Consider the following 26,068-nt stretch of genomic DNA (forward strand, 5'->3'; position numbering starts at 1 on the left):
TAGTGGCCTACTATTACATCCATTATGTTCTTAAAAAAAAAGATTTCATTCATTTTTATGGCTGAGTAATATTCCATCACGTGTGTGTATATATATATATATATATATATAAACACATTTTCCTTATCCAGTCATCTGTTGATGGACATTTGTGTTGATTCTATATCTTAGCTATTGTGAATAAGGCTGCTAGAAACATAGGGGTACAAATAACTCTCCCATATAGTGACTTAATTTTCTTTGGGTATATTACTAGGAGTGAGTGAGATGGCTGGGTTATATTGTAGACCTATTTTTAGATTTCTGAGGAATCTCCAAACTGTCTTCCATAATGGTTGTACCAGTTTTCATTCCCACCAACAGTGTATTAGGGTATGTTTTCTCCACATTCTTATAAGAATTTGCTTTTTTAAAATTTTTGGATGATGATAATTCTAACTGGGATGAGATGTCACCTCATTGTGTTTTGTTATTTTCAGTTCCCCTGATGACTAATGATTTTGAGCATTTTTTTCATGTCTATTGGCCATTTGTATTTCATCACTTGAAAATGCCTGTCCATGTCCTTCGCCCATTTCTTAACTAGCTTGTTTATTCTGGTTACTGCAAATGTCCTCAGTTAAGCTCCTTATATATTCAGGATGTTAATCCTTTAGCAGGTGCATAATTTGCTCATATTTTCCCCCACTCTGCAAGTTACCTCTTTACTTCATCCAGTGCTTCCTTTGCTCTGCGGAAGCTTCTCAGCTTCATGTAATCTCAGGTGCTTATTTTTGCTTTTGCTGCCTGTGTTTCTTGGGTATTATCCAAGAAGTCGTTGCCAATACCAATGTCTTGCTGCATTTCCCCTGTTTTCTTCTAGTAATTTGATGGTTTCAGGTTAGGTTCAGAATCTTGATCCACTGGGAACTGCTTTTAGTATAAGGTAGGGGGTCCTGTTTCATACTTCTGCAGTCAGAGATCCAGTTTAACCAACACCATTTATTGAAGTCTGTCCTTTTTCCAGGGAGTGATTTTAACTCATTGTCAAACATTAGTTGGTTGTAGATGCATGTATTAACTCTTCAGTTTTCTATTCTGTTCCAAGGGTCTACATGTTTACTTTTGTGCCACTTTCAGGATGTTCTGATTATAACTGCCCTGTAGTGTGTCTGGAAATCTGGTATTATGATGCCTCTGAATTTTTTTGTTGTTGTTTAAGATTGCTTTAGCTATTTCGTGTCTCTTTTGTTTCCATACAAATTCAGCATATGTTTGTTCTAGGTCTGAGAACAATGTGGATGGTATTCTGATTGGGATTACATTGAATCTGTAAATTGATTTGGGTAGTTTGTCCATTTTGAATATAGTAATTCTTCCAATCCAAGAATATGGAAGATTCTGCCACTGTTTTGTGTCTTCCTCCTTTACTTTTATGTTTTGTAATTTTTATTATCGAGATCTTCCACAACTTTGGTTAAATTTATCCCAAGGTATTTAAAATTTTTTGTGGCTATTGTGAATGGGACTGATATTGCAAGTTGTTTCTCAGCCCTGGCACTGCTAGTGTATATGAGTGTTAATGTGTTTTTGTGTTAATTTTATATCCTGCCACTTTGCTGAATTCCCTTATGAGTTCCAGTCGTCTCTTACTGGAGTCCTTTAGTTACCTTATATATAAGATCATGTCATCTGCAAACAGGAATACTTTGACTTCCTTCTTTCCAATTTGTATCCCTTTGGTTTCTTTTTCTTGTCTAATGGCTTATCCAACAATTCCAGAACTACAATGAATAGCAATAGTGAGAGTGGACACTTTTGCTTCTGAACCTTAGTGGAAATGCTTCCAGTTTTTCCCCCATTCAATATGCTGCTGGCTGTGGGTTTGTCATTTATTGCCTTTAGTGTGCTGATGAATGTTCTTTTTATACCCACTTTTTAAAAAATTTTATTGTGAAACCTGGTAAATTTAAAATTCATGCAAAATGGTCATATTAATGTAAACATTTACTTTATAACCTCTGAAAATAGATTCAAAATGAAAAAGCCTCTATGATTCTATTATATTAACAATACAACTGAATCACCATTTAAAATCTTCACATAAATATGTGACAGTTCAGGGACAGCAGTATAGTATAGCTTTTTAATCTGCAACCTGCCACACCAGCATCCCTAATGAGTGGCAGTTTGTGTCCTGGCTGCTCCATTTCAGATCCAGCTCTTGCTAATGCACCTGGGCAAGCAGCAGACTATAGTCTAAGTGCTTGGACCCCTGCGGCCTCATGAGAGACCTGGAAGAAGCTGCTGGTTCCTAGCTGAAGACGCCCAGCTCCAGCCATTGCAGCCATCTGGGGAGTGAACCAGCAAAGGGAAGATTGATATATCTCTCTCTCCCTGTCACCTTCCCTCTCTCTCTCTCTCCATCTCTCACAATCATTCTTTCAAATAAATAAATAAGACTTTAAAAATATGTAACAGTTCTAATTATTTTTACATATGACTTCTATGAGAAATTCAAGGAACTAATCATTCATTGTTAAAATTCTTCCAAAGAATAGGAATAGAGGGAATATTCCCCCAATTCATTCAATGACATAAAAAGACAGTGACTAAAACAGGATATATAAGACAAATTTATTCATAAAGTAGAAGCAAACATCTTAGAAAATAAGTGAATTATATCCAATGATATATAAATCAAATAACATATGACAAGTAAGTTAGTTCTATACTTAATGGAAGAGAACACTTACATTAGAAAACCTTTAAAGTCACCTATGACATTAAAATATCAATGGAGAAAATCATTTCAGATTCAATATTCTTTCATGATAAAACATTAAGTATGATTAAAAATTAACATTCATTTATAATGAAAAAATTAACACTGACTCATGAATAAACACAAGCAAACATAGCAAATATAGAAGGAAAGAATTTTCTTTAATTTGAGGAAGAATATGTACCAAAGATGACAAATATTATTCATATGTTGAAATATCAAAAGCACTCCTACTAAAATCATGAGCAGGACAAGTATGCCTACTCTACTTACTTCTATTGTACTATATTTGGGATCCTAGACATCACACAAAAATAAGAAATACAAGTAAAAATTTCCAGGATTGTAAAAGGAAAGTAAAAACAGAGATGATACCACTTTTTATAAAGAAAATACCAGAAAACCTACAAACTATAGGAATAGGGACTTCAGCATGGACACAGTATGGCAGACCAACTGACAGTATGCTTATCCATACAACAGCAAGAACCAGAGACACAAGGATTAGAGCGATGAATAAAAAATAAAAATAGAGTTCTCATGGAGCTTACATTCTAGCGAGAAGAGACACACTACATCCATTAATAAGTTAAAGACAGAAGATGTGTAAAGCAAAAATAATAAATGAAAATAGCAGAAACAAGGCTCAGCATATGTGAGAGAACAAGAGGCAGCATTAAACTTCAGACTGGGCAGGTGTCGATCTCTCTGGAAAGGGGGCATCCGAGTCCATGTTAAAGTGAAAGAACGGGGCCATACATATATCTGAGGGAAGACAACCCAGGAGGAGGAAAGCTCAAGTGCAAACAATGGACAAAACAGGTTCTATGGTCAAGCTCTGTGTCAATCAACAGTGAAGGAGTGTCCTTCCTGAAAATGAGCAGAAGCAGTAAATATTTCTGAGAGGCACCTCTATAGCACATGCTTGAAAGAGAAGATTGGAGGACGATCTGGAAACACGTGTTGCTCAGAATCTCCCAGGAGGCTCTTGCTGACAGAAGGAAGATGTCCTGTAGGTAGGCGGCCTCAGGTAGAGTGTTCCTGACCTCAGCTGTCTTCTGCCGATGGTGTCCCACAGAGCTGTGGTCTTATTCCACGTGTAAGACTTCTCTCTCTGCTCCTGCAGGTGGAGGTGTGGATTTGGACAGAGGGCAGGTCTTGCACTGAGCTTATAAGCTCCCTCTTGATTTCTGGTCAAGGAGGCCTCAAAGCCAACAAAGGAACAAATTATTTATTTGTAAAGATTTCGTTTGAAATAGCAAAGTTATACAACCTATACAGCATGGGAGGAAATTATAAAAATGTTATTGAAAGACATTTAAAAAAATGTATTGAGAATAAGAATGGGAATAGGAGAGAGAAGGGGAAGAAGGGTGGGAATGATGGTGGGAGGGACTGGGGGCGGATCACTAGGTTCCCAAATTTGTACGTATGAAATGCATGAAGTTTGTATATCTTAAATTAAAAGAGTAAAAAAAAAAATGAGACAAGCTATGTTAATTCTTACTTAGAAAGAATATCAGAAAGATGCCAGAATATCTACATGGATTTAAAAACTAAAAATATTACAATATAAGTCATAAGAAAAAATTTCTTATGAATTTGGTAAATCTTAATTTAAAACTTATAGGGAAAAATAATAAGAGAATAGCCAAAATGCTTCTGAATAATAAGGTAGACAGAATTGCCTTTAATATATACAAACTTATTAAAAACTATAATAATCAAAAGGTTTATACTGCCACAGGAAAAAGCAAACTCATCAATGTAATAAAAAATAAATTATAGGGCCGGCGCCATGGCTCACTTGGCTAATTCTCTGCCTGCGGTGCCAGCACCTTGGGTTCTATCCCGGTTAGGGCGCCAGGTACTAGTCCTGGTTGCTCCTCTTCCAGTCCAGCTCTCTGCTGTGACCTGGGAGGGCAATGGAGGACGGCCCAAGTGCTTGGGCCCCTGCACCCAAATGGGAGACTGGGAGGAAGCACCTGGCTCCTGGCTTCAGATTGGCGCAGCACCAGCCGTGGCAGACATTTGGGGAGTGAACCAATGGAAGGAAGACCTTTCTCTCTGCTTCTCTCTCACTGTCTATAACACTCTCTCTGTCTCTCTCTCTTACTGACTAATTCTGCCTGTAAAAAAAAAAAAATAAAATAAAAACAAATTATAGAAGTAAACTCATATATACAAAGAAACTAAAATCACAAAGCTAGTACTGAAAACAAGTTGGAAAAACAAGAACTACATAATAACTGGCACTAGGACAAGCAATTATCTGAATGAAAGAAAATAAAACTGGATTCCTAAAACATTCCACATTAAAAACCTAATTTCAATGTAATTAAACATTTTAATTGGAAAGTAAAACTTTATGAAGATTTATTGTGTACAGACAAGATGGAGTAGACTTGTTTCTCCTCCTGCTTTTCTCTGCTAAGTACAACTATAAGCCCTGGAAATGATACAAGAGACAACATAAGAGGAACTCTGACAGGAGGAAATACCAAGGCAAACTGGTAGAATCTACCAGCACTGAAGGAATAGCACGGGGCAGGATACTTTACCATCCACCAACTGACAGAAGAAGATGATTTAGCCTGAAACCCACTGTAGCAACAAAAGGCAATGCATTTTCTGAGCACATTGGAATCAAATTACAAATAAAACAGAAGAATCTCTCAACACACAGAAATTGAACATCACACTTCTAAATAATCCATGAGTCAAAGAAGAGACTCAAAGAAAATAAAAATTCCTAGACCTGAATGAAAACAATAATACAATGTACTATAAAATAATTCAACTAAAGCAATGCTGACATGGAAACTTTAGAATATAGTCACACATTAGAAAATAGAAAAACTATTAAATCTATGATCTAACTTATTATTTAAAGAAAATAGAAAATGAAGGCCAAAATAACCCACAACCAGAAGAAAGAAAATAAACAGAAACCAATAGGACTGAAAATGGGAAAAAAAATCATATAAAAATTTATAAAATAATAAATTAGTTATCTTAAAAAAATCAGTACATATCTTGAGGTGAGAGTTTCTCACAACAGTCAATATGCCACTTAAGTTACCATATTTCAGATATGGGGTATTTGAGCCCCGGGTTCAAATCCTGTCTCCAATTTCAATCTACCTTCCCACCAGTGCACACCCTGAGAAGGCAGAGAATGATGGCTCAAATAATTGGATCCCCGCCATCCATGTGGGAGACCCAAAGTGAGTTCCCGGTTCCTGGTTTCAGTCTTTTCCAGCAATGGCTGTTGTGAACATTTGGGGAGTGAACAGAGATGCAACACCTCTCTCTCTCTCTCTGTCTCTCTGCCTCTCAAATAAAATGAAAACAATATAAATATTTTAGTTAAATTTTTAAAAATCTCTACCTAAAAAATATTTAAAATGAGAGCAATCATAAATTACAAATATTCAGAACAAAATATATCACTGCATATCCTGCAGTCATTAAAAGGCTAATAAGAGAACATTACAAATAACTTTATGCTCATAAATTTAACGATGGAACAATTCCCCCAAAAACTACAAGCTACTTGAGGTGGGCTTCTTTTTAATTTTAAAGATGTATTTATTTATTTGAAAGGAAGAGTTAGAGAAAGTAAGAGAGAAAGAGAGAGAGAGAGACAGAGAGAGCTCTTCCACTCATTCACGCCTGAATGGCCACAACCGCTGGAGCTGGGGTGGTTGGAATCAGGAGCCAGGATCTTCTTCTGGGTCTCCCAAGTGCATGGCAGGAGCACAAGGACCTAGGCCATCTTCTGTTGTCCTCCAATACATCTTAGCTGGGAGCTGGATTGGAAGTGGAGCAGCCAGGACTCGAACAAGCACCCTATGGGATGCTGGCTTCACACGTGGTGACTTTACCTGCTATATCACAGTGCCTGCCCCTGGGGGTGGGCATTTTGGTACATCAGGTTGACACTTGTGAAGTCCACATCCCATAGAGAGCCTAGGATCAACTCTTACCTCTGCTTTTTAAATACACACACACACACACACAACACACACACACACACACTCACGAGTCCTCTCCTTATTTATTTATTTGAAGAGGAAAGTGGAGAGAGAGACGCAGAGTTCTTCCATTCACTGGTTCACTCTCCAAAGAATGACAAAGGTCAGGAGATCGCTTTCAAATAACCAAAAGTAAATAAATATGCAAGTAAAATAAAATAACTTGAGTAGATCTATAACCATTAAAAATTTAAATCTGTGATTAAAATACTACCCCCAAATTAATCCAAGTCCAAAATGGTCAATTCGACCAAATACTTTAAAAAGAAATAACAACTACTGAACAATTTAAAAACAAAACAAAACAAAAACTGTTGAACCACATAATAACTCATATGAACCTTAAGGGAATTATGCTGAGTTTAAAAATTGACCTCAAAATTTTAAACATTGTATTGTTCCAGATGTCATTAAAAAGTAAATTTTTTTCATTAAATGAATCAAAATATAGAATAGTATTACCTAAAGAAGTTGAGAGTTGTGTACAGTTTTTGTTTTCATGACATAATAGGGGGCATACAAATATTAGAAAATCAGAATTAACCACCATAACTCTCTAGCTCCATATTTCTCTTCATATATATAATATGAATTAGAGAAAGTTTAGCTACAATCAAATAATGTCACCACCAAATCATTCATGGGACCACATAATGAAGTGACTTCAGTGGTTACAAAAGTAATGGATCCACAGCTCCCTGTGGTGACCCTGGGAAGCAGCAAAGGATGCCCCAAATGTCTGGGCACCCTGCACCCATGTTGCAGACTTGGATGAAGCACCGGACTCCTGGTTTTGACCTGGGCCAGCCTGGCCATGGCAACCATCTGGGGAGAGAACTAGAGGATGGAAGATCTCTCTGTCACTAACTTTATGTAACTTTTTCAAAATAAATAAATATTTTTTAAAAAAAGTAATGGACCCAGAAAACTTCCATTCAGTGAATTAATACATTTAAACCAAGGAGAATTAAAGATCATTTATCCTCTCTGGGTAAATAACCTTTCCTACAGAAGCATTATTATTATATGAGTATAAATTCTTTTACAGGCATTGTGTTTGATACATTATTTCATTGACACATTATTTCATTGAATCCTGACAAAAACTCATCAAGGAACATAATATTCATCCTAGTTGACATAGATGAAGACATTGAAGCGAAGTAATGGGTCCATTTTTGTACAGGTAATAGTTGAGATCTAGAATTCTAATTCTAATAAAAGATTAGGTTTGAAAATAACTCATGCTGTAAAATAGCACCTGCCAAAGTACATGCCACAGTATACTAATAAATGCTATCCAGAAGGAATTATGCATTTTGATAGTTAGTTTAGCAAGGATGAGTTATGAAAACACAAAATGAAGGCTACAAAATTTTACTACATTTTACCTCCCTGACAAAATATTATATATTATTTCTAAATACCTAAAGGATTTATGATAAATGGGCAAAAATGAAATCTCATCCATAGCTTATGAGAAAACTGTTATTTTAATAGCTATATTGGTAGAAAAAAACAAGTTTTGAAAAGCCATTCATATAAATATGTATTATTGATTAATAAGCCTATAAAATTAAATGATTAAAAAGTAATGCATTAAATTATTAATGGCAATTGAAAGCTGCTTTAAAGGTAACATCTAAACTGGTAGAAGTCTGTTCCTACAACAAGCTCTGAATATTTCTTACTAAGTCAGCTGCAGCCTAGGCAAACCGTCTAACTTTAGCATAGGATTTTTAATTGTTTTTCTAATTTGATATATTTAATTTAAATTTATTAAAGTATAAAAATGGTGTGACTATTTCCCAAAATGCAACAGATATTTGTTTCTTTCAATGTTTGACAACCTTTGAATTAGTAAGATATAAAATATACTAGTACTTGTTGTTGTACATACTATAATGTTTATTTATTCTCTTCAGTAAGTCCTGTTTCTTACCATCTGGAGAAGAAAATCTGTTTATTCCAATCTTTTTATAGTGTTAAAATGCACACAATATAAAATTTACCATATCAACTGATTTATGGTTAGTATCCAGTAATATTAAAGGTATTCATAACATGGTATAGCAATCACCTTCATCTATTTCCAAAATTCTTCTCAACTTTTAAAACTGAATCCTTACATCTGTCATAAAATAACTTCCCATTCCTCCCTCACTCAGACAATGACCATTCTATTTTTTGTATCAATAATTTTTGTTACTCTAATTTTTACTACTCCAGACAACATTTGCCTTTTTGTTACTGGCTTATTATACTTAGCATAATGTCTTAAGGTCCACCTAATGTTGTGGCATATTCCCCCAAATCTCTCCTGTTAAAGGCCAAAAAGTGTCCCATCGCATGTATACAGCACTTTGGCTTTCACTCATTTGCCAGAGGAAACCTGGTTTATTGCTATGTTTTAGTTATTGGGAGCAACACTGCTATGAACATGGGTGTATACATATCTATTCCACATCCTGTGTTCAATTTTGGGGGTAAACACCCAGAAGTATAATGTGCTGAATGATATATTTTTATTTTTCATTTTTTAGGAAATATCATACTGCTTTCCACATTGGCTTTATCATTTTACATTCTACCAACAGTGAACAGGCTTCCAATTATGCCACATCCTCATCAACACTCTCCCTCTCTCTCTCTCCATCCCCTCCCACCCTCTACCCATCTACTTCTCTCTCTTTTTCTCTGTCTCTCCAACAGAAGCCACCATACTACTAGATTTCAAGAGTACTGAAGGGTTATTTTAAATAAAACAGCACAATACTAGTGAAAAACTGATACATACAGCAATGAAAGAGAACTGAAACCAAAGAAACAAACACACACATCTATAACTAAGTTACCTTTGACAAAGGTACCAAAAATACTCCCTGGATAAAAGGGTGGTTTCTTCAACAGATGGTGCTGGAAAAGTTGGGTCTTTATATGCAGAAGTTTGAAAGAAGAACTATATCTCTTGTAGTAGACAAAAATCAAAATAAAATGAATCAAAGATCTAAATGTAAGACCACAAACTACTAAAGCAAAATATAGGAGAAACATTCTAAGACATTTTTATAGGCAACATTTTTTAGATAATACCCCAAAAGCTCAGAAAATAAAAGCAAAAAAAAAAAGCTAGACAAACACATAATTTCTTTATTCACTCTTCCTTTGATGGGCCAGTCATTTGCAACAAAATGGATAAATCTGGAAAACATCATACTTAGTGAAATAACCCAGTCCCAAAGGGACAAATACCATATGTTCTCCTTGATCTGTGATAACTAACAGAGAACCTAAAAGAAAACCTGTAGAAGTGAAATTGACACTATGAGAAGCAATGACTTGAACAGCCCTTGTCTTGAGTGTTAAGGAAAAGTTTATTATTTTATTTTTCTATTATTTTTTCTTTAATAAATACCATTGGTTGAACTCTTTACTTAACATAGAATTAATCATAGGTGTATTAAGTTAATTGAAAATAGATCCCAGTAAAAAATAAGAGTGGAAAAAAGAGACGGAGGAGCTATACAGTTCGGCACACATTCCCGCAGACTTACAGCTAAAGATAAAGCTAAAAACTTGCCATGGGACTCCAAATCCCATTAAGTTGGGTGGTACTAATGCTATCATACTTTTTAAAGTGATCATATTAAGTGTGTAATTTATCATATACATAGGATTAAGTGTCAGAGTATCACATAAATAAGAGCAAGTGTCTGCTAATAACAAAAGATAGAATTAAAAAGGAGAGAAAGTTCCAACATGGGAAGCAGTCCACACAGCACACTCATAAAATGATAAATGCCCTAACAGCACTCTGACCTCAGAATCAGCCCTTAAGGCATTTGGATCTGGCTAAAAAGCCTATGAGAGCATTTCAGGCGTAGGAAGCCAAGACATTGTGGCAAAAAAAAAAAAAAAAAAATTCTACATGAAGGATCTCTGTGAGTGAGACCCCAGTGGAAAGAAGGGGCCATCAAAGAAGGATGTATCTTTCTCCGAAGGGAGGAGAGAACTTCCACTTTGCTTATGGCCCATTTTAAATACTAATGGAGTTTGTGAACTGGAAAGGTTTCCATAGCCTTGGCAGCTCATGTCAAGAGCCTTGGGTGATCAACGATGTCATAAATAAGAGTGTTAACAGCAGGAGTCACTGTGCACTTGCTCCCCACGTAGGAACTCTGGCCTTAATTTTGGGAGCAACACTTCCAAAATTGTACTTTGATAATTGTTGTATGAGAGTTGTACTAATGAGAATTAACTGTAAAACTTGTTCTCAAACAGAAATTTACTTTATGTGTTGGGGGGGGTAAAAATTTCTGAAATCTTTACTTAGTATAGAGTTGGTGTTCTGTACATAAAGATATTTAAAAATGAATCTTAATGAAGAATGGGATGTGAGAGGGAGTAGGAGGTGGAACAGGAATAGGAGTGGAAAGGCGGGTATGGGGGGAAGAACCGCCATATTCCTAAAGCTGTACCTATGAAATTTTTATTCATGTTGGTGTTTGTTTTTTTTGTTTGTTTGTTTGTTTGTTTTTTGACAGGCAGAGTGGACAGTGAGAGAGAGACAGAGAGAAAGGTCTTCCTTTGCTGTTGGTTCACCCTCCAATGGCCGCCGCCGCCGGCGCGCTGCGGCCTGCACACTGCGCTGATCCAATGGCAGAAGCCAGGTACTTCTCCTGGTCTCCCATGGGGTGCAGGGCCCAAGCACTTGGGCCATCCTCCACTGCACTCCCTGGCCACAGCAGAGAGCTGGCCTGGAAGAGGGGCAACCGGGACAGAATCCGGCGCCCCGACCGGGACTAGAACCCGGTGTGCCGGAGCTGCAAGGCGGAGGATTAACCTAGTGAGCCGCGGCACCGGCTTGAAATTTTTATTCATTAAATAAAAGCTTTCTAAAAAAATAAGACAAATGTGATTTTATCAAAATAAGAAGCATATGCAGAGGAGCCCAAAAGGGATTGTGGGAGAAAGGCTCCTTCCTTTTCATCTGTTGGCAGCCTTCAGGTAAGCCAGGATGGGTGCATACAAGAACATCCAGGAGCTATGGAGAAAGAAGAAGATGGATGTGATGCTCTTTCTCCTGAGGGTCTGCTGCTGGCAGTACTGCCAGCTCTCCGTGCTGCACAGGGTGCCCAGCCCCAAATGGCCCAACAAGGCTCGCAGATTGGGCTACAAGGCCAAACAAGGTTATATCATCTATAGGATCCAGTGCACTGTGGTGGCTGCAAGTGCCCAGCTCCTAATCATGCAGTCTATTATAAGCCTGTTCATCATGGTGTTAACCAGCTAAAGTTTGCATGAAGCCTTCAGTCTGTTGCCAAGGAATGAGCTAGGCCCCACTGTGGAGCTCTGAGAGTCCTGAATTCTTACTGGGTGAATGCGACATATAAATTCTTTGACATTATCCTCATTGATCCACTCCATAAAACTATCAGAAGAAATTCTGATACTCAGTGGATCACCAAACAAGTCCATAAGCACAGGGATATGAATGGGCTGACATCTGCAGGGCACAGTTTGTAAAATACATGCCTAGTAAACCACTTAGGACAGTCACATCTGCTTAAAGGTGTTTTTTTGTCTGTTAAAACTAGTCTGCTGGGGCCAACACTGTGGAACAGCAGGTTAAAGCCCAGCCTGCAGCACCAGCATCCCTTATGGATGCTGGTTCAAGTCCCAGCTACTCCATTTCTGATCCAGCTATTTGCTATGTCCTGGGAAAGCAATGGACGATGGCCTAAGTCCTTGGACCCTGCACTGGTGTGGCAGATCTGGAAGACGCTCCTGGCTCCTGGCTTTGGCTCAGTTCTCGCCATTGTGGTCACCTGGGGAGTGAACCAGTGGATGGGATATCTCTCTCTACCCCCCACCCACCCACGCCCCACTCTACCTCTCTCTGTAACTCTTTTTCTAATGATCATTTTGGGTAGTAATAACAATATTAAATCTTCCAATCCATGAACATGAAATATATTTTAATGTATTTATGTCTCCTTTAATTATTTTCAACAGTGTTTTATAGTTTCAATATGTAGGACATTTACATAGTTGGGTAGTTGCTAAATAATTTATTCTTTTTGATACTATTGTAAATGGTAATATTTCTATAATTTCCTTTTTATACAGTTTATTATTAGAATACAGGAAAGCAAATGATTTTTGTGTGGATTTTTAAGTCTGGAAATTAGATTTTTTTTCCTTCTACAGCGTTTACTGGACTTTGTTATTGTTTTTAGGTTCATGCGTGATTTTTTCATTATTGCAGACTGTACCAATGATCATTCTGATGTTTGAACTTAAGGTTTTCTTTGATCTTTATCAGACTGCACCTTTCCTTGGGTTTCTGTGGTCACGTTATAATTTTCACCATAAAAGTAATTGTTTTTTTTTTTGCTCTAGACTTTAATCTCTTCCTCCAAAGGGAAAAGAGAGAGAGAGAGAGAGAGAGAGAAGTTAAAAGGTAAAGAAGGACCCTGGTCCTTTGGATCCTTTGGACGTCATGGCAACAATTGAAGAATGCATAACAATAGCCACAAGCCATTTTCTCTGTATGTCTGTGACAAGAAGCAGCAATCAGGGATCACCTCTGATACCTGGAGGCAGGATACTCTCTTGCCCATCCTGGGGCTCCTGCAAGCTTTCTGCAACTTGTTCCCAGGACTTATCTGCAACTGCCTTCTGGGTACACAGCAGCTGTTGTGCCAAAAGTTGAAATTAACTATAATTTATCGCCCAAGCTTTCCTGTGGACCTTGCAATATTTCAATAGACTCTGGAGTTTCAAATATTTACATCAAAGGGATTCTAATAATTACATTGTTATCCAGGTAAAAACACCCCTGGTCCATTCTCTCTCTCTCTTTCTCTCTCTCTCTCTCACCATCACGACCACCACCCTCACTCCTTCCCTCTTTGACAACATTTTTATAATTGTCTAAAGCACAGTTCCCAGTAGAAACCTGTAAATGGTATTAGGAATATAAATCTGTTTACAAACAGAAGCATAACAATCTAACTTCCTATAAAAGTTTTCATTATATAGTAATTTACATTTAAAAGATCCTATCTATACTCTAATGCAACAAATTAAGAGTTCATTTCAGCAGCAAAAGGGTGGAAGGAACAGGTTCTCAGTCTCTATTTTTCCTAATTTTCTCCCCACTTTCTTTCTTTTTTTTTTTTTTTTTTTTTTTTTTTTTTTGACAGGCAGAGTGGACAGTGAGAGAGAGAGACAGAGAGAAAGGTCTTCCTTTGCCGTTGGTTCACCCTCCAATGGTCACCGCGGCCGGCGCGCTGCGGCCGGCGCACCGCGCTGATCCGATGGCAGGAGCCAGGAGCTTTTCCTGGTCTCCCATGGGGTGCAGGGCCCAAGCACTTGGGCCATCCTCCACTGCACTCCCGGGCCACAGCAGAGAGCTGGCCTGGAAGAGGGGCAACCGGGACAGAATCCGGTGTCCCGACCGGGACTAGAACCCGGTGTGCCGGCGCCGCTAGGCGGAGGATTAGCCTAGTGAGCCGCTGCGCCGGCTCCCCACTTTCTTAAGTACTTTTGATGGTGCTGTTTTTCCACACTTGATGCTGACCATTGAGTACATAAATTAAGACACAAGGTGACTTGCAAATTTTTAATATAAAAAATTTCTAATTTAGCTCTAAATTTAACTCAATGAGGAACCACTAAAGCAATAAATGTGAACTACAGTGAATGTCATATGATTATTTTTCCCTCTTCAATGAAAGACATTACACACATAAATATTACTTTACAAATATATTCAATTCTATGGAATTCTACCATTCCATTACTCCTTAAAAATGTTGGCACATTGCAAGTTTCATGTATATAATCACCATTCAAAGTCTCAATAAAGAATTAATTTTTTGTCTTAATTATGACTTATGTGATTACAAAAAATCATGCAATTTTTCATGTGATGGCTCATATTTTATTTAGGTAAAATGCACTTAGTACATAGAATGAAATTTTGTTGTAAAATATAGTTATCTTTATAGTAACTAACCTATTGGCCATTTAAAAACTTTCCAAAAAAAACTTTTTCCCAATGTTTGCACAAACTGCTTATCTAATTAAAAAAAATAGTTTAAACCATAAGAATTAACCCTCATATACACTGTCAGTAATAAACTTTTTAGAAGGAATAAAAAAATGATATTTTATAATGTTAAACGAAATGATGTTTTATATGTGTATATATATGTTTGTAATGTATATGTATACATAATGGGTGTGTAAATATATACATACATATGTATGTGTATATGTTTGTATATATCATGGAGATGTAATTTAGAAAGGTGGGAGTAAGAATTAAAATGAAACAGGAGCAGTACGTAGGAGCTTTTCGGATGGTTTTAGGAGGCTTCCCATTATCTATACCAAATGCCCTTCCCCACCAAATGCAACCAAATTAAATCTTTAACCTAAATAATTAGTTCTGCACATGAAACTTCAAAGTAGGGTCTTTAGGACATTTCCAACATTTAGATCCATAGCCTCTTCTCCATCCATCGGCCCTTTAGCCACCATCATAGAAGTTCACAACACACCAAGTAATGTGAAAAAGTATCCATAGGAGCATGTGAGATATTGCGAGGAACAGGACTAAAGGTTAGACCATAACTTTGAAATGAACAAACGGGTAGAATTAATATACTATTAAAACACATTCAAAAATGAAATTAACTGGGCTGGCACTGTGGTGCTGCAAGTTAAGCTGCTTCCGGTGATGCTGACATCTCATGATGGTTGGTTTGAGTACCAACCAGCTTCTCCACCTGATATATCTCCCTGTTAATGCACCTAGGAAAGTAGCAGAAGATGGGCACTTTGGTCTCTGCTACCCACATGGGAGAAGCACATAGAATTCTGGGATCCTGGCATCAGCCTGGCCATCTGCAGTCATTGTGACCATTTGGAGAGTTAACCAGTGGATGATAGACTGATATCAATCAATATCTCTCTCTCTCTCTCTCTCTCCCTCTTCCTTTCCCTCTCCCTCTGTCTATCAAATAAATAGGTCCATTTATTTGCTGCCTGCAAGAAACATGCCACACCAACAAAAATACACACAGACTAAATGTGAAAGCATGGAAAAAGATATTCCATGTTAATGGAAAGCAAAAAAGAGCAGGAGTAGCAATCCTGCTATCAAAAAAAAAAATAAACTTCAACACAAAAACTGTTAAAAGATACAAAGAAGGGCATTAGGTAATAATGAAGGGATCAATTCAACAGGAAAATGTGACTACAGTAAATTTATATGCACAGAATGCCAGGGCACCTAGTTATTTAAAACAAATGTTAATGGATCTAAAAGCAGACACAGAGTCCAATACAATAACAGGGGACTTCAACACCCACTTTCATCAATGGACAGATCAACTAAACAAAAATTCAACAAACAGAACCAATCTAAACTGTGGACTAAATGGACTTAACTGATATCTACAGAAAATTTCATCCCACAATGAAGGAATACACATCCTTTTCATCAGTGCATAGAATTTTCACTAGGGTAGATCATATTCTAGAACATAAAATAAGTATCAACAAATTCCAAAAAAATCTGAAATCATACCATGCATCCTTTCTGACCACAATGAAATGAAGCTGGAAATTAACAACTGAAGAAACTCCAGGGAAGAAAGATGATGGATTAGGGAGCAACATGCTTCTCAGGGCTAAGGAAAAACAATGAAAAACAAAAAGTGTAGTAGGCACACCTCCAGAGGAAAATTGGACAGAAAACCACATGGGAAGCCCCACAAGAAGAGGTGACCCATGTGAATCCATGTGTAAACAGAACCGAGGTATAGCACAGGCAGGAGCCAAGCTGCATTGGAAAGCTGGAGTGGGCTAGTGTTTGGAGATGGAGGTGAGCCTAGCTGGTGACCCGTGGTGATAAAGTTGGAGAGAGAATGTGGTGAGACTGAGAATGAGTGAGACTGGGGCCTTAGGAGCTTGCGGTTGTTAGCAGTTACCTGCGGACCCAGTAAAAGTGTAGGAAGACATTTGATTGCCCTCCCCCAATTGCCCCAGAACAAGGCCCGCTACCTAGCAGAGAGAAGGTAGGCACCATTTTGGAATAGGGCAGCAGACTTCAAGGGTATGGCAAGACATAGCTCAAGTCTTATAAGAAAAAAATGTCAAACCAGAATACTATACCCTGCAAAGCTCACATTCATGAATGAAGGTGAAATAAAGGCCTTCCATAACAAACAGAAATTAAAAGACTTTGTCAACACTCATCCAGACTTAGAAAAGATGCTTTGGGGTGTGCTACACACAGAAACACAGAAAGATAGGCATCATTACAAAAGAATGAGATAGCAAAAAGTCTCCCAATAGAAGCACATAAGAAATCCAAAGTAAACAACAGGGGAAATGGCCAGGTCAAGTCTTTACAAATCAATAATCACCTTGAATGTAAATGGCCTCACGATGAAAATTATAAAACGCTAAAGAAAGAAATAGAAGAAGATATTAAAAATGGAAAAATCTACCATGTTCATGGATTGGAAGAATTAACACCATGAAAATGTCCATATTACCAAAATCAATTTACAGATTCAATGATACCAATCAAAATACCAATAATATTCTTTGTAGATCTAGAGAAAACTATGCTGAAATCCATATGGAAACACAAGATACCCCAAATAGCTAAAGGAATCTTATACAACGAAAACAAAGCCAGAGGCATCACGATATCCAATTTCAAGACATATTAGGGGGCAGTTATAATCAAAACCGTCCGGTACTGGCACAAAACAGACTTGTAGACCTATGGAACAGAATAGAAATAGACATTTTTCAAAAGAGGAAATCCAAATGGCCAACAGACACATGAAAAAATGTTCAAGATCACTAGCCATCAGGGAAATGCAAATCAAAACCACAATGAGGTTCCACCTCACCCCAGTTAGAATGGCTCACATTCAGAAATCTACCAACAATAGATGCTGGCGAGGATGTGGGGAAAAAGGGACACTAACCCACTGTTGGTAGGAATGCAAACTGGTTAAGCCACTATGGAAGTCAGTTTGGAGATTCCTCAGAAACCTGAATATAACCCTACCATTCTACCCAGCCATCCACCTCCTTGGAATTTACCCAAAGGAAATTAAATTGGCAAACAAACAAGCAGTCTGCACATTAATGTTTATTGCAGCTCAATTTACAATAGCTAAGACCTGGAACCAACCCAAATGCCCATCAACAGTAGACTGGATAAAGAAATTATGGGACATGTACTCTATAGAATACTATACAGCAGTCAAAAACAACGAAACCCGGTCATTTGCAACAAGATGGAGGAATTTGGAAAACATCATGCTGAGTGAATTAAGCCAGTCCCAAAGGGACAAATATCATATGTTCTGCTTGATTAGCGACAACTAACTGAGCACCAAAGGGGAAACTTGTTGAAATGAAATGGACACTATGAGAAACAGTGACTTGATCAGCTCTTTTCCTCACGGTTGATGTACAATGTAATACTTTATCCATTTTAGTATTTTTTTTTGTTCTAGTACCATTGGTTGAACTCTGTAATTAACACACAATTATTCTTAGGTGTTTAAATTTTAACTGAAAAGTGATCCCGTTAGGAATTTGGAAAACATTAAGCTGAGTGAAATAAGCCAATCCCAAAGGGACAAATACTGTTTGTTCTCCTTGATAGGTGACAACTAACTGAGCACCAAAAAGGAAACCTGTTAAAGTGAAATGAACACTATGAGAAACGGTGACTTGATCAGCCCTCACCCTGACTGTTGATGAGCAACTTGATATGTTATCCCTCTTAGTATTTTTTTGTTTGTTTGTTCTACTTAATACTTCTGGTTGAATACTGTAGTCAATACACAATTCTTCTTAAGTGCTGAAACTTAACTGAAAAGTGATCACTGTTAAATATAAGATGGGAATAAGAGAGGGAAGAGATGTGCAATTCGGGACATGCTCAAGCTGACTTACCTCAAACGGTAGAGTTAGAAACATACCAGGGAATTCCAATTCAATCCCATCAAGGTGGCATGTACCAATGCCATCTCACTAGTCCCAGTGATCAATTTCTGTTCACAATTGATCATAATGATAGGACTAAGAACCAAAGGGATCACATAAACAAGAATAGTGTCTGAAAATATTAGCTGATAGAATCAAAAAGGGAGAGAATGATCCAACATGGGAAGTGAGATACACAGCAGACCAATAGAATGGCAGATGTCCTAAACAGCACTCTAGCCTCATAATCAGCCCTTAAGGCATGTGGATCCAGCTGAAAAGCCCATGAGAGTATTTCAGGCATGGAAAGCCAAGACACTCTAGGAAAAAAAAAAAAAAACTAAATGAAAGATCTCTGCGAGTGAGATCCCAGTGGAAAGAACAGGTCATCAAAGAAGGAGGTACCTTTCTCTGAAGGGAGGAGAGAACTTCCACTTTGACCATGGCCTTGTCTAAAAATGATCAGAGTCAGTGAACTCAGGGGGCTTCCATAGCCTTGGCAGCTCATGACAAGAGCATCGGGTGATTACTGATGCCATAAACAAGAGTGTCAATTTGTTAAGTCAACAATAGGAGTCACTGTGCACTTACTCCTCATGTAGGATCTTTGTCCTTAGTGTGCTGTACATTGAGATTTAATGCTATAACTAGTACTCAAACAGTATTTTTCACTTTATGTTTCTGTGTGGGAGCAAACTGTTGAAATCTTTACTTAATGTATGCTAAACTGATCTTCTGTATATAAAGAGAAATAAAAATGAATCTTGATGTGAATGGAAGGGGAGAGGGAGTGGGAAAGGGGAGGGTTGCGGGTGGGAGGGATGTTATGGGGGGGAAGCCATTGTAGTCCATAAGCTGTACTTTGGAAATTTATATTCATTAAATAAAAGTTTAAAAAAAAAGAAATCAATCCATGCATATACAGTCAATTTATCTTTGATAAAGGGGCTAAAATCAACCAGTGGAGCAAGTACATTATCTTTAACAAATGGTGCTGGGAAAATTGGATTTTCACATGCAGAAGTATGAAACTAGACCCCTACCTTACCCCTTACACAAAAATTCATTCAAAATGGATCAGTGACTTAAATCTACAACCTGATACCACCAAATCATTACAGAACATGGGAGAAACTCAATAAGACATTGGCAAAGACTTCTTGGAAAAGACCCCAAAAGCATAGGCAATCAAACAAAATTGACAAATGGCATTACATCAAGCTGAGAAGCTTCTGCACTACAAAAGAAACACTCAGTAATGTAAAGAGACAACGGACAGAATAGGAGAAAACATTTGCAAACTATACAACTGATAGAGGGTTAACATCCAGAATATATAAAGAACTCAAAAAATTCAACAACAACAAAACAAACAATCCAGTGAAGAAATGGGCAAAAGACTTAAACTGGCACTTTTCAAGAGAGGAAATTCAAATGGCTTACATACACTTGTGAAAATGCTCAGGATCACTAGCCAAAGGGAAACACAAGTCAAAACCACAACAAGGTTTCACCTCACTCCAGTTAGAATGGCTCACATAAAAAAAATCATCAAATGATAAATGCTGGCAAGGATGTGGGGAAAAGGTACCCTGATCTACTGTTGGTGGGAATGTAAACTGGTGCAACCACTGTGGAAGACAATATGGAGAAACCTCAGAAATCTGAATATAGACCTAACACATGATGCAGCCATCCCACTCCTGGGAATTTATTAAAACTAATGAAAATCAGTATATGAAAGTATATTGGTGTCTCCAAGTTCACTGCAGCACAAGTCACAATAGCAAAGATATAGAACCAACGCAGATGTCCATCAATTGTTGACTGGATGAAGAAATTATGGTATATATACATTATAAAAAATATAAGGCATATATATATATATAATGAAAATGAAAAAATACACTGTAAAAAATGAAATCCTGTCTTTTGCAACAAGAATCCATTATACTTAGTGAAATAAGTGAATCCCAAAAAGGCAGATAGCATATATTTTCCCTGATGTCATGTAACTAATAGAATACCTGAAATTCAATGTATAGAATGACAAACATCTTGAGATTCGATGACTGTTTGTAGCCCTTGTCACATCCATTGAGGAACAGTGTTTTGTTTAGATTTTTTCTGTTTTGTTTTCTTTTTCTTCACACTATTTGTTGAGCTCCATTACTTAAAGCAGGGTTAACTATATGATCATTAAGTATACAGAAACTAGATCATGATAAAGGTTAAGAGTGGGAATCTGACATGGAGGAGGAGGAAGGGTTGGAGTGTACAGGGGGATTGAAGGGTGTAAAGGCAATCAAAATATGTTCCTAAATCTGTATATATGAAATACATGAAACTTGTATAACTTAAACAAAATTCAAAAAAAAAAATAAACTCAAGCAAACATGCAAAAATAAAGAGACTAAACAACAAGCTCCTGAATGAACAGTAGGTCACAGAAGAAATCAAAAGGTGGGCCAGTGCTGTGGTATAACAGGTAAAATCACCAGCTGCCGTGCTGGCATCCTATATGGGCTCCAGTTCAAGTCCCAGATGATCCACTTCCAATTTAGCTGGCTGCTATGGCCTGGGAAAGCAGTAGAAGATGGTCCAAGTCCTTGGGCCCCTGCACCCATGTGGGAGACCCAGAGCAAACTCTTGGCTCCTGGCTTCAGATCTCCATAGCTCCTGCCACTGCAGACATCTGAGGAGTGAACCAACAGATAGAAGACCTCTCTCTCTCTCACTCTCCCTTTCCCTCTCCCTCTCCCTCTGCCTTTCCCTCTCTCTAACTCTGCCTTTCAGATAAATAACTTTAAAAAAACGAAATCAAAATATTCCTAGAAAAGTATGAAGATGAAAACACTACATATAAAAACCTATAGGATATAGAAAAAAACTTTAAGAAGCAAGTTTAAAGCAATTAGTGTCTACATCAAGAAATTGGAAAAGCATCAAATAAAAGACCTAACAATGCATCTCAAGGACGTAGAAAAATAAAAACAAACCAAATCCAAAATCAGCAGGAGGAAACAAACAATTAAAATTATATTAGAAATAAATAAAATTAAGATTAAAAGGTACAAAAGATCAGTGAAATGAAGCTGGTTTTAAAAAAATAAAGAAAATTGATGTGCCATTGACCCAATTAACCAAAATTAAAAAATGGGAAGAAGACTCAAGTTAATAGAAGCAGAGATGAAAAATGAGATGTTACAATGGATACCATGGAAATAAAAACAATCATCATGCACAATTACAAATAGCCACATGGCCATAAACTGGAAAATCCAGAAGAAATGGATAGATTTTAGACACATGGAATCTACTGAAATTGAGTCATGAAGACATAGAAAACCTAAAAGGCCAATAACTAAGATAGAAATTGAATCAGTAATAAAAACCTTCCTACAAAGAAAAGCCCAGGACCAGATGTCATCACTGCTGAATTCTACCAGACTTTCAAATAACTAATTCCAGTTCTCAAACTATTCAAAACAATTGAAAGGGAGGGAATCCTCCCAAACTCCTTCTATTAGGCCAGTATTGCCTTAATTTCAAAAGTAGAAAAGAGACACAAGAAAGAAAGAGAATAATTGACCAATATCCCTAATGACCTAAATCCAAAAATCCTCAACAAAATATTAATCAAATCCTACAACATCGGAAAGATCATTCGCCAGGACCCAGTAGGATTTATTCCTAGAATGCAGGAATGATTCAACATGTACAAATCAACAAATATGATTCATAACATTAACAAATTGAAGAACAAAAACCATATAATTTTCTCAATAGATGAAGAGAAAGCATTTGATGAGATACAACATCCTTTCATGAAAAGAGTCTTAAGCAAAATGGTTACAGAAAGTACATTCCTCAACGTAATTTAGGTAATATATGATAGACCCACAGGAAACATCATAATGAGTAGGGGAAAGTTTGAAGCTTTTCTCCAAGATTCAGAACCAGACAAGGATATCCACCCTTACTATTACTAGTCAATATATTTCTGGAAGTTTTAGCCAAAACCAATAGGAAAGAAAAAGAAATCAATAGGACACAAGTTGAGAAGAAGGAACTCAAATTATCCATGTTTACAGATAACATGATCCTATATATAAATGGAAACCAAAGACTCAACTAAGAGGTTACTGTAACTCATAAGGGAGTTTGGTAAAGTTACAGGCTATGAAATCAACACACAAAAATCAATAGTGTTTTTTTTTTTTTTATTTTTTTATTTTTTGACAGGCAGAGTGGACAGTGAGAGAGAGAGACAGAGAGAAAGGTCTTCCTTTGCCGTTGGTTCACCCTCCAATGGCCGCCGCGGCCGGCGCGCTGCGGCCGGCGCACCGCGCTGATCCGATGGCAGGAGCCAGGAGCCAGGTGCTTTTCCTGGTCTCCCGTGGGGTGCAGGGCCCAAGCACCTGGGCCATCCTCCACTGCACTCCCTGGCCACAGCAGAGGGCTGGCCTGGAAGAGGGGCAACCGGGACAGAATCCGGCGCCCCGACCGGGACTAGAACCCGGTGTGCCGGCGCCGCTAGGCGGAGGATTAGCCTAGTGAGCCGCGGCGCCGGCCCAATAGTGTTTGTAAACACAGACAATGGCATGGCTGAAAAAGAACTTTAAAGATAGGTACCATTCATAATAGCTACAAAAAATTTAAATACCTTGCAATAAAATGACCAAGAATGTGAAAAATAACTAAAATGAAAATTACAAAACACTATTCTTAGGTGTTTAAATTTTAACTGAAAAGTGATCCCTGTTAAATTAAGAGTGGGAATAACAGAGGGAGGAGATGTACAATTTGGGACATGCTCAATCAGACTTGCCCCAAATGGTGGAGTTAGAAACATGCCAGGAGATTCCAATACAATCCCATCAAGGTGGCATGTACCAATGCCATGTCACTAGTCCAAGTGATCAACTTCAGTTCACAATTGATCACACTGATAGGTCTAAGAGTCAAAGGGATCACACAAACAAGACTAGTGTCTGCTAATACTAACTGATAGAATCAAAAAGGGAGAGAACGATCCAACATGGGAAGCAGGATACACAGCAGACCCATAGAATGGCCGATGTCCTAAACAGCGCTCTGGCCTCAGAATCAGCCCGTAAGGCATTCGGATATGGCTGAAGAGCCCATGAGAGTATTTTAGGCATGGAAAGCCAAGACACTCTGGGGGGAAAAAAAAGGACCTAAATGAAAGATCTCTGCGAGTGAGATCCCAGTAGAAAGAATGGGGCCATCAAAGAAGGAGGTACCTTTCTCTGAAGGAAGGAGAGAACTTCCACTTTGATTATGACCCTGTCAGAATAAGATCGAAGTCGGCAAACCCAAAAGGCTTCCATAACCTTGGCAACTCATGACTAGAGCCTAGGGAGATTACTGATGCCATAAACAGGAGTGTCAATTTGTTAAGTCAACAACAGGATTCACTGTGTACTTACTTCTCATGTGGGATCTGTCCTTAATGTGCTGTCCAATGTGAAGTAATGCTATAACTAATACTGAAACAGTATTTTTATACTTTGTGTTCCTGTGTGGTTGCAAACTGATGATATCTTTACTTAATATATACTGAATCGATCTTCTGTATATAAAGATAATTGAAAATGAATCTTGATGTGAATGGAATGGGAGAGGAAGTGGGAGGGATGGGAGGGGTGAGAGTGGGAGGGAAATTGTGGGGGGTGAGCCAGTGTTTACTAAATAAAAAAAAAGAAAATTACAAAACACTAAATAAAGAAAGGCACACAAATAATGGAAGAATTTTCCCATGATCATGGATTACAAGCATTAATATCATCAAAATATCCATACTACCCAAAGGAGTTTACAGATTCAATGCAATCCCAACCAAAATACCACTAACATTCTTCTTAGACTTAGAAAAATGCTAAATTCATATGGAAACACAAGAGACCCTGAAGAGCTAAAACAATCTTAAACAACAAAAACAAATTTGGAAGCACCACAATACCTGATCTCAAGACATACTACATGGCAGTTATAATCAAAACAGGGTGATACAGGCACAAAAGTAGACATGTAGACCAATGGAACAGAAAAGAAGACTCAGAAATTAATCCACACATCTATAATCAACTAATCTTTGACAAATGAGCTAAAATCAATCTGTGGAGAAAGGGGAGTCTCCTCAACAAATAGTGCTGGGAAAATCAGCTCTCCACATGCAGAAGTATGAAACAAGACCCATTACCTTTACACCTTATACATAAATCAACTAAAATGGATCAAGTACCTAAATCTATGACCTGATACCATCAAATTACTCAAGGAAAACATTCGGAGAATTCTGTAAGACATTGGCATAGACAAATAGTTCTTACAAAAGTCCCCAGAAGCACAGGCAATCAAAGCAAAAATAGACAAATGGGATTACATCAAGCTATTAAACTTCTACACTGCAAAGGAAACACTCAACAAAATGAAGAGGCAACAGAGAGAATGATAAAAATATTTGCAGACTATGCTACTGATGAAGGATTAATATCCAGAATCTATAAAACGCTCAAGAAACTCAACAACCACAAAACCAATAATCCAATTAAGAAATGGGCAAAGGGGCCGGCGCCACAGCTCAATAGGCTAATCCTCCACCTAGCGGCGCCAGCACACCGGGTTCTAGTCCCGGTCGGGGTGCCGGATTCTGTCCCGGTTGCCCCTCTTCCAGGCCAGCTCTCTGCTATGGCCCAAGTCCTTGGGCCCTGTACCCAATGGGAAACCAGGAGAAGCACCTGGCTCCTGCCTTTGGATCAACGCGGTGCGCCAGCCACAGCGGCCACTGGGGGGTGAACCAACAGAAAAGGAAGACCTTTCTCTCTCTCTCTCTCTCTCTCTCTCTCTCTATTTCACTGTCCACTCTGCCTATAAAAAAAAAAAAAAAAAAAGAAAGAAAGAAATGGGCAAAGGACTTGAACAGTCAATTTTCAAAAGACGTAATTCAAATAGTCAACAGACACATGAAAAAATGTCAGGATCATTAGCCATCAGGGAAATGCAATAAAAACCACAGTGTGGTTCCATCTCACCCCAGTTAAAATGGCTATCATCCAAAAATCAATAAACAATAAATGCTTGCAAAGATGTGGAAAAATATCCTCTAATCCACTATTGGTGGGGATATAAACTAGAATAGCCATTGTGGAAGACAGTAAGGGGATTCCTCATAAATCTGAAAATTGATCTCCATATGACCCAGCCATCACAA

General features: G+C 37.8%; 1 protein-coding gene and 1 pseudogene across 2 annotated transcripts in view; one reads left to right on the forward strand and one right to left on the reverse strand.

The window, feature by feature from the left end:
- Window positions 1-26,068, reverse strand: part of SPAG16 (sperm associated antigen 16) — a 1,165,801-nt gene that overhangs the window by 1,060,868 nt on the left and 78,865 nt on the right. Inside the window, exon 10 of one of the 2 annotated variants that reach the window (XM_051849135.3) lies at window positions 2,603-3,968. The exons of the other annotated variant lie outside the window; for it this stretch is intronic. Coding sequence (XP_051705095.1) covers window positions 3,732-3,968 — 237 coding nt within the window. The 3' untranslated portion in view covers window positions 2,603-3,731. Of the gene's footprint in view, window positions 1-2,602; window positions 3,969-26,068 lie in introns of those variants that run through there. 2 annotated transcript variants of the gene reach the window in all.
- On the forward strand, window positions 11,819-12,327 carry LOC149127290 (large ribosomal subunit protein eL15 pseudogene; annotated as a pseudogene).

This window comes from Oryctolagus cuniculus, chromosome 3 (genome assembly GCF_051225735.1).
Source record: "Oryctolagus cuniculus isolate XC-2025 breed Fujian yellow rabbit chromosome 3, ASM5122573v1, whole genome shotgun sequence".
NCBI classification, from domain to species: domain Eukaryota; kingdom Metazoa; phylum Chordata; class Mammalia; order Lagomorpha; family Leporidae; genus Oryctolagus; species Oryctolagus cuniculus.